Consider the following 8,483-nt stretch of genomic DNA (forward strand, 5'->3'; position numbering starts at 1 on the left):
CATTAACCAACTTGCTAGCTTGCAATTATCTTGACTTTTGGGACTCATTGGATATCATATATGCATAAGATGGTGAAATTTGAAGTACCACTTGAAATACTTTATCAATGGGTGAAGAAGCTTGGTGAAGAAGTTACACAAGATACCTAGATGAACTAGGGTTTCCAAGGCAAGTCAATTCCGAATTCTTGAAGAATTCTTGATCAAAATATCATGCAAAGATCATAGGGACTCATATATGATGCCTAGAGCCATTGTGGATTATTTTTTGGTTGAGCTCTTAGCAATGAGGGTCTTAAACCCTAGATGTAAGCTTGATGAATCAAAGGTGATCATGTGCCCTACCTACAAAAGAGTTAGACAAATGCAAAGACATATTTTTGGAATTTTGGCTAGTAAATGATAAAATACAAAGTATGATACAATCACATGGTGCTTGGTGATCTCTCCCAATACAAACCCAATGAATGAGGGGTAAGGAGGAGGCCAAGGTATGATCCCAATGCATATGCATATAATGAGATAGCATGAGGGATCTTAGGGTCAAAATTGGGGTCTTACAGACTCTGATGAAGACGAGCAAATACCTTACGCAGATGATAAACCTAAATCGGCTTTTTCTTATCACTACACACATGCACAAACAATTTTTTTACTAATGCCAGAAAACCCAAAGTTTCAAGAAACTCTGGGAGAACTAATCAGGAAGGACCCAAAAGATTCTGGGTACCAAAGGATAAAATAGTTTATGTTGCAGATATTCTATGCAGCAGAGTTAAGACATCAATCATGGTACCTGGACTCTGGATAATCGTGACACATGACAGGAAGAAAGCATATGTTCCAAAGCCTGGAACTTAAAGATGCTGGCTTTGTAGGTTTCGGAGGAAATCAGAAAGGAAGAACCAGAGGCTCTGGAACTATTGGTAATGGATCTCTTCCCTCTATCTCTAATGTTATTTACGTAGAAGGATTAGTGCATAACCTGTTATCAATAAGTCAATTAAGTGATAACGGTTATGATATAATCTTTAATCAAAAATCATGCAAAGCAATTAATCAAAATAATGGAACAGTTCTTTTCACTGGAAAGAGGAAAAAGAACATTTACAAAATTAATATTTCAGGTCTAAAAGATCAAAATGTAAAATGTTTAATGTCTATAAATGAAGAGCAATGGGTATGGCATAGACGCTTAGGTCACATTAGTATGAGAAGGATTTCTCATCTAAATAAACTCGAGTTAGTCAGAGGTCTACCTAAAATGAAGTTCTCTTTAGATACTCTTTGTGAGGTATGCCAAAAAGGAAATTTTTCAAAAACTTCTTTCAAAAAGAAAAATGTTGTTTCTACCTCTAAGCCTCTAGAACTCTTTCACATTGACTTGTTTGGACCTGTTAAGACAGCTTCAATCAATGAAAAGAAGTATGGACTGGTCATTGTTGATGATTATAGTCGCTGGACATGGGTAAAATTCACTACGCCAAAAATGACTTTTAACAGCGCATCTTAGACAGCGCTTTTAAAAGAAAGCGCTGTCTAAGGTTAAAATTAAAATAAAACACGGAACATGTTCCAAAAAAATAATGAAAGCGCTGTCTAAGGGGGGGTCTTAGACAGCGCTTTTAGAAAGCGCTTTTAAATATAGACCTTAGTCAGCGCTTTTGATAAAGCGCTGTCTAAAGTCTTTAAATTAAAAAAAAATTAAAACCAAAAGCGCTGTCTAAGGGGGGGTTTAGAAAGCGCTTTTGGAAAGCGCTGTCTCGTTGCACCATTGCATTCAGCTACATCACTAATAAACACATTTCTTAACATTTTCTCAAATTTTATTTTCTCTCTCCTTCTCACACCCCGAACCACATGGCTTCCATTTCGAGTATCTCTTCTCCGAACCTCACTTTCCCGAAGCAAAACCTCCCTGTTACCTTCCCTCTCAAACGACCCTCACTTCTCCACTTCCCTTCCCAACCTTTATGCCTCTGTCTCAACTCCGTCTCCGACGGCAACCACAACAACACAAACAATAACGACCGCCGATGGGATTCCATGCTCCACGAATTCGTCACCGGCGCTATGAAGCAATTCGAATCCTACTTCAACGCGCTCATGAAAGGCCGCACTGCCGATGAAGACCGCGGTGATGTTAACGATGAAGATTGGGATTGGAATCAGTGGCGTCAGCATTTCGATGAGGTTGATGACCAGGAACGTATTGTCATCATCCTCAAGGTTTTCCCTCGATTTCGTTCTGTTTTTTGTGCTTATCGTGAATCAATAGATGTTAATTAATGTTGAATTTTGAATTTATTGATTTTGGTGCGAAATAATGTTTATCTTGGAAGATTTGATTTCTTTCTCACTTATGAGGAAGTATCATGTGTAGAAACTCCTGAGCAAAACCCCAAACTTACTGTTGTTGTATCTCACAACTATAGCCTCTTTTATTCATTTGTTTATGACACTGTACTACTCTTTAAAATACTCATTCGTTCTTTATCCAAAGTTTTGATAATTCTGTTGATCAATTGACTTCACGTTCTTCAATATCAAAGTCTTCGGTTTGCCAAGTTAGATGTGTTCTTAAAATCAATCAAGTAGTTAATTGCTTTGTAAATAACTTGTTAGCAGTTCGCTTTGGTTTTGTAATGACTTAAAAGTATTCAAAATCAGAAACAATTTGCTTTCAGTTAACACGAACAAACAGTAAGTGACTAGTAAATGACATAGCCTTGAAATGGGTTTTTGTCAAGTTTTTAATGGTGAGCTGAGTTCTTGATGTTTTATGTCAATGTGGATTCTCATGCAATACTTCAGTAGGATTTCTTCAAACCTGTTTATAATTTAAATAGTTGCTTGGCCTTTTTTGTGCTCAACAGTCTCAGTTACGGCATGCTGTATACGTGGAGGATTATGAAGAAGCTTCTAGGCTTCAGGTGGCGATTGCAGCTGCATCTAACAATGACAGTGTTGGAAAAGTGATATCTCTTCTCAAAGTAGGGATTTTGACAAATGGGTGTTATGCTGTTAGCTGATTTTTGTGAGTTACTTTTTCACTATATTGTATATAATTTAATTATGTCTGTATATTTTCTAATCTTGCAGAGAGCCATAAAAGAAGAGCGGTACCATGATGCAGCTTTTTTAAGAGATAAAGCTGGTGCTGGACTTGTGAGTTCTTATGGAATTTATTTAATGGCAACTTGCATGAATGTCTTTGAATTGTGGTGGAATTAGAATGTCAGATGCAATGTCATAGGGCGGCCCCAGTAATACATATTGGTGCTGAAATTGCTATTACCCGGGTTGATAATTTGTTTTTGACATCAAGACAACACTTTCCTCACCACTTCACTTATGAAACCAATAACTAAATTGTAAGGTGTTTTTGTAGACTAAATTTATTTTTGTATCTTGCTAATAAGCCGTGGAACCTAATGACAGTTATATTATGAGAGCCAGATAACGAATAATAATCCATTTTTGAAAACATTTAGTTTGCTTATTATCATGATTTCAAATTTTAAGGTGCATTTGTTTTTTCACTTTGATTTCAAATATGGATTATTTATATTAACGTGCATTTGTTTTGAATTTTTAGGAGCTACACCAAAATCAGTTCTTGAGCTTATGGATGTAAAGGATCTAACTCTATCACATGTTAAATCTCATTTGCAGGTATAATTATCTTCAACTCCTTCATTGCAATAGATCACTAAACATAGTTTAGTTATAATTATAATTACATTATTATGATGTTGTTAATATGTTGAGTAGTGTTGTGAGGTTGCGTCACAGAAAAACTTTTAGGATTTTGGTCGGTATAGATGTTGCGAAGTTGCGATACCGTAGTTTTTGCTGTTGCAGACGGTTTTCTAATCCTTGTGACTGTGAGGTTGAATAGAGTACACTACACAGTATAGCAATTTCTAAAAAGGAGTAAGACAAAGACTCAGATATATTACTTTTATGTTATGTTACTGCTTGCACAAGAAAATGAGAAAGTACTATAAACACCATCATTTCTCAATGATCTCTTCTCTGTCATGTTTCAGCTTTAACCATAGTTAGTCACATTTTTCAATGCTTCCACATATACCTCAACCCTCACTATGCATTAACTGCTATTCTCACCAGGTTCCCAATTTTTCTTCAAACCCCTAATTTCATTTTTTTTAACTTTTCATAATTCTAATTCAATTATTCATTAATTAATCCCCATTTTTTAAAATAAATTTCTTTGCAGTTTGTAGAAATTGTTCTTGAGGTACATGCAACTCCACAGGTATGTTTCAGTAGATTAAGGTTATTATACTATGATTGTTGAGTTCAATTATCTGTTTATAAATCAGTAGAAGCAACAAAAGCTTATGTGTTTTTTTTAGTATCCAAAAGAACCTCCTTCTGTTGCTATTGTGGATTGCAAGGGTTTGGATCAACATAGACAAAAGCATTTATTGAATCATATTCAAACTAAAGCCAACGAGCTTTCCCCTGGATTAATGCTCGTAGCTCTTTGTGAGGTAATCAATCAACTTATTGTTTTATTTATGATGGAGGTGAATTTTTTTTTATAGAATAGTATTATTCATAATTTTACTTCATATCTCTATGTTACTGTTTGTAGATAATCTTATATTCTATACTCAGGATTAGAGTCTGTTTGGATTGACGTATCTGAGTTTATTAGGTAAATTTATGGTTACTTTAGGAATTTATAAAAAACTTAAATGAAGAATATCAACCATTGAAAACTGCTTAATCTTGTGAGACTGCAGACTCATTTATTTATGGTCACTTTGTGCATCTTCCTGCTTTTATGTTTCTGTTGTGATACGTAATCTTTTGCTGTATAGTTTTGACTAAAACTTTGGATAGGGATTGAAGTCGTGGAACCTGAAAAATGAATATAGCTCGTCAAATAATGTTTTTTGTGCAATAATGATTGATAATTGGTTATTGGAATGTATTTGAAGGAAGCTGTAGAGAAACTCTCAGATATGAATCATCCTGATGGTGATTGTCCATTGTGCTTATTCCCATTGGTGACAGAAGAACACCAAAGTGAAACCTTGCCTTTTATGAAGTTAATGTCTTGCTTTCACTGTTTTCACAGGTAGGGTGCCTATTGATTTTATCCTTCTATTCTATTTTCATTATGTTAGATTTTTTTACGACCTTTGTGTCGTTAATTTTTTCTTGGTTTAACATTACATTTTCAATATCTAATTTTCCCTTCCAATTTCTGTTTATAATTGGCAGTGAATGTATCATTAGATGGTGGAATTGGCTTGAGAGTTCTAAACAAACAGGGTCTTCCAAATCAGATAATGCAACGGCTCGTCGTAACAGGGGTATGTGTAATTGTAAAGTTGCATTTGATGATAGACATGTATAAATATAGTTTTCTTCAGTGTGAAATCATTCACTTTTACAAAGTATAGAAGCTTGAAGGACTAATAATCTAATATTCCTTACTGTAAATCCTCTTAAGACATGGTTGGCTCCTAAATAAATTCCAAAATTTTCAAATTTAGTTTGAGTTTTATGATTTAGTTTGAATATTTACATGTATGATAATTAAATTGTAAGTAACTTGTTGATGCTTAAATATATACGCATTAATGGACAACTTCTTTTGCATATTTAACAATTGCTTATCGCAGAATTTTCAATTTCACACAACTTTGTTTCTGCTCCTTGCCCATTTCATGATATATATACCGTTCGGTATCTAAATGTCAACTTTGTTTATTGTATATATTTCCAAATTACTTTTTTACGTTTATAACACGAGAGTTACCGCTGGAACGTAGTAAAAGCACGTATTGTGCTTCAAATTAGAAATTAAAATAGCTGACTTTTTTCTATCTTAACTAGCTGTAGTGTTGGCTGGCGGTGGTCACTCTGCTAATGGTGCTGTGGCCCAAGGCTCCCAATCTGAAGGGGATTCTAACAACACAACTGTGAGTCTGCTTTTGTAGTTCTCGGTATCTTCATATCTACATTTTTTGATATCTCAGTAATGAAAATCTGTTGCAGATATTTGTTGGAGGGCTTGATTCTGAAATCAGCGATGAGGATCTCAGACAACCGTTTTTGCAATATGGCGATGTTGTCTCCGTGAAAATTCCAATCGGTAAAGGATGTGGCTTTGTTCAACTTGCTGACAGGTAACACTTGTGGCATTGCCAATATCATCAGTAGTGTCTTATTTTCGCCTCGCTTGCTATATACGCCACGTTTTAATGCCTTCTGCTCTTTCTGTAACAGAAAGAATGCTGAGGAAGCTATTCAGGGATTGAATGGAACAGTGATCGGGAAGCAGACCGTGCGTCTTTCTTGGGGTCGCAGTCCGGGAAATAAGCATGTGAGTTATATTTTCTTCTTCTACGAACTCAATTTATTCGTAATCGGCCTTTTTTATTATAAGCATTACAGGCATGATCAATGCATCTATGTATTCCGCCGTTACTGATAGTTTGTTATTTATTTTCTATTATGAATTGAAATAGTTCTCTAATTTAATTTGTTGGAATCTGACAGTGGAGGAATAATGATTCGAATGGAAACCATTATGGCGGGCAAGGTTACGGTGGTCACGGATACGGAGGCCATGGATATGCTGTTAGACAGAATCAGGATATAGCGATGCAACAACCTGCAGCTGCAATTCAAGGGGCTTCGTAACGGCCATAGCGCGTTGCGTCGCGGCTGGTATTGAAATAGGATGAACTTTATTGCTCTGATAAGTGAACTGTAGTGTTATTTTTGAATTTGTAGCTGGGTTGGATATGTAAATGTTGATATATTGTCAGCTGTATTTGTCGTCACCATACTATCATGATAAAGCTCAATGTTTGTTCATAAATTTGTGTAATTAATGTGTACATTTGTAGTATATGTTATGACTTGTAAATGTGTACATAAATTTGTATATATTTTGATACATTTAAGGCAAAATTGGTTTGAATTGGTATATATATATATTTGTTAGCCAAAAATTGGTAGAAAAAAGGCCAAAATGGCATATATAAAATGTGATAATTGTCTGTCAAAATCTGGTTGAAAACAGGTAGAAATTCTGGTTTATAAACCTGGAAAAAATGTGGTTTAAAACAAAAGCTTCAAAAAATTTCGTATACCTTAGACAGCGCTTTTGTAAAAAGCGCTGTCTAAGGGGGGATTAGAAAGCGCTTTAAGCAAAAGCGCTGTCTAAGGGGGGGGCTTAGACAGCGCTTTTTGAAAAGCGCTGTCTAAGGTATACCTAAAAAAATTAAAATAGAAGGGTCTTAGAAAGCGCTTTTGGCCAAAGCGCTGTCTAAGGGGGTGGGGCTTAGACAGCGCTTTTCAAAAGCGCTGTCTAAGGTTTACCTAAAAAATTTAAAATAAGAGGGTCTTATAAAGCGCTTTTGGCCAAAGCGCTGTCTAAGGGGGGGGGGGGCTTAGACAGCGCTTTTAAGATTTAAAAAAGCGCTGTCTAAACCTTTAGCAGCGGAGGTTTAGACAGCGCTTTAAAGCGCTGTCTAAGGCTAAAAAAAGCGCTGTCTAAGGTTTTGTTTGTTGTAGTGATTTCTAAAGCACAAGAATGAGTCACACTCTATATTCACTAGCCTCTTTTCAAAAGTGCAAAACGAATTTGACTCTAAAATCATCAGAGTTAGAAGTGATCATGGTGGCGAATTCGAAAATAAGTTTTTTGAGGAACTTTTTGATTCAAATGGAATATCCCATGATTTCTCCTATCTTAGAACTCCACAACAAAATGGGGTTGTAGAAAGGAAGAATAGGACTCTCCAAGAAATGGCCAGAACCATGATTAACGAAAAAAATGTGGCTAAGCACTTTTGGGCTGAAGCAGTAAATACAACGTGCTATATTCATAATAGAATCTCTGTCATACCTATTTTGGAGAAGACTCCTTGTGAAATCTGTAAGGGAAGAAAACCCAACATTTCTTACTTTCATCCCTTTGGATGCTCTTGTTTTATTCTTAATACTAAAGAACATCTGAACAAGTTTGATTCAAAAGCACAAAAAGGTATTATGTTAGGATACTCAGAGCGCTCTAAGGGCTATAGAGTATACAATACATAAACCAAAATTGTGGAAGAATCAATACATGTCAGATTTGATGATAAGCTTGACTCTGAAAAGTCAAAGCTAGTTGAAAAACTTGCAGATCTGGAGATAACTCTTGCAGGTTCTGACGAAAAGACTAAAGAATCGGAGGAAGCTGAAAAGTAAAATCCAGAAACAACTAAAATCCCAATTATACAGAAAAGATCAAGAAATCGTCCAAACATCTCTGAAGAATTGATTATGGGAAACAAGGATGAACCTGTCAGAACAAGGTCTACATTCAAAGTATCCGAGGAAACCCCTATGGGATTAGTGTCTCTAATAGAGCCTACTTCATGTGATGAGACACTTCAAGACAATGACTAAATTCTGGTAATGGAAGAAGAACTTGATCAATTTGCAAA

General features: G+C 35.5%; 1 protein-coding gene and 1 long non-coding RNA gene across 4 annotated transcripts; both read left to right on the forward strand.

Moving 5' to 3' along the window:
- Positions 1-2,105: 2,105 nt before the first annotated feature.
- On the forward strand, positions 2,106-3,871 carry LOC127075171 (protein EXECUTER 1, chloroplastic). Of its 3 annotated transcripts, none has more exons than XR_007786229.1 (4): positions 2,106-2,229; positions 2,877-2,993; positions 3,103-3,374; positions 3,599-3,871. XR_007786229.1 is itself a non-coding variant. In XM_051016645.1 (4 exons), exons 1-4 carry the CDS (start codon positions 2,107-2,109, stop codon positions 3,635-3,637), a joined length of 345 nt encoding a protein of 114 aa, XP_050872602.1. In that variant the 5' UTR covers position 2,106; the 3' UTR covers positions 3,638-3,862. The 3 variants fall into 3 exon arrangements, 2 of the variants coding, with proteins under 2 accessions (XP_050872602.1, XP_050872601.1); XM_051016645.1 differs by having other exon boundaries at positions 3,103-3,168; positions 3,599-3,862; XM_051016644.1 differs by lacking the exon at positions 3,599-3,871 and having other exon boundaries at positions 3,103-3,533.
- A 1,954-nt stretch (positions 3,872-5,825) lies between these two features.
- Positions 5,826-6,639, forward strand: LOC127075172 (uncharacterized). The gene is made up of 4 exons (XR_007786230.1): positions 5,826-5,963; positions 6,040-6,170; positions 6,271-6,367; positions 6,544-6,639. It is a non-coding gene; the product is annotated as an uncharacterized LOC127075172 (long non-coding RNA).
- The last annotated feature ends 1,844 nt before the right edge of the window (positions 6,640-8,483 follow it).

This window comes from Lathyrus oleraceus, chromosome 4 (assembly GCF_024323335.1).
Source record: "Lathyrus oleraceus cultivar Zhongwan6 chromosome 4, CAAS_Psat_ZW6_1.0, whole genome shotgun sequence".
Classification (NCBI taxonomy): domain Eukaryota; kingdom Viridiplantae; phylum Streptophyta; class Magnoliopsida; order Fabales; family Fabaceae; genus Lathyrus; species Lathyrus oleraceus.

Excerpts from the sequence above, each read along its gene's own strand:
- LOC127075171 (XM_051016644.1), top strand. The coding sequence starts at position 2,107 with ATGAAAGGCCGCACTGCCGATGAAGACCGCGGTGATGTTAACGATGAA. Across the intron at positions 2,230-2,876 it reads GTATTGTCATCATCCTCAAG|TCTCAGTTACGGCATGCTGT; the intron begins GTTTTCCCTCGA and ends TGTGCTCAACAG. Across the intron at positions 2,994-3,102 it reads AAGTGATATCTCTTCTCAAA|AGAGCCATAAAAGAAGAGCG; the intron begins GTAGGGATTTTG and ends CTAATCTTGCAG.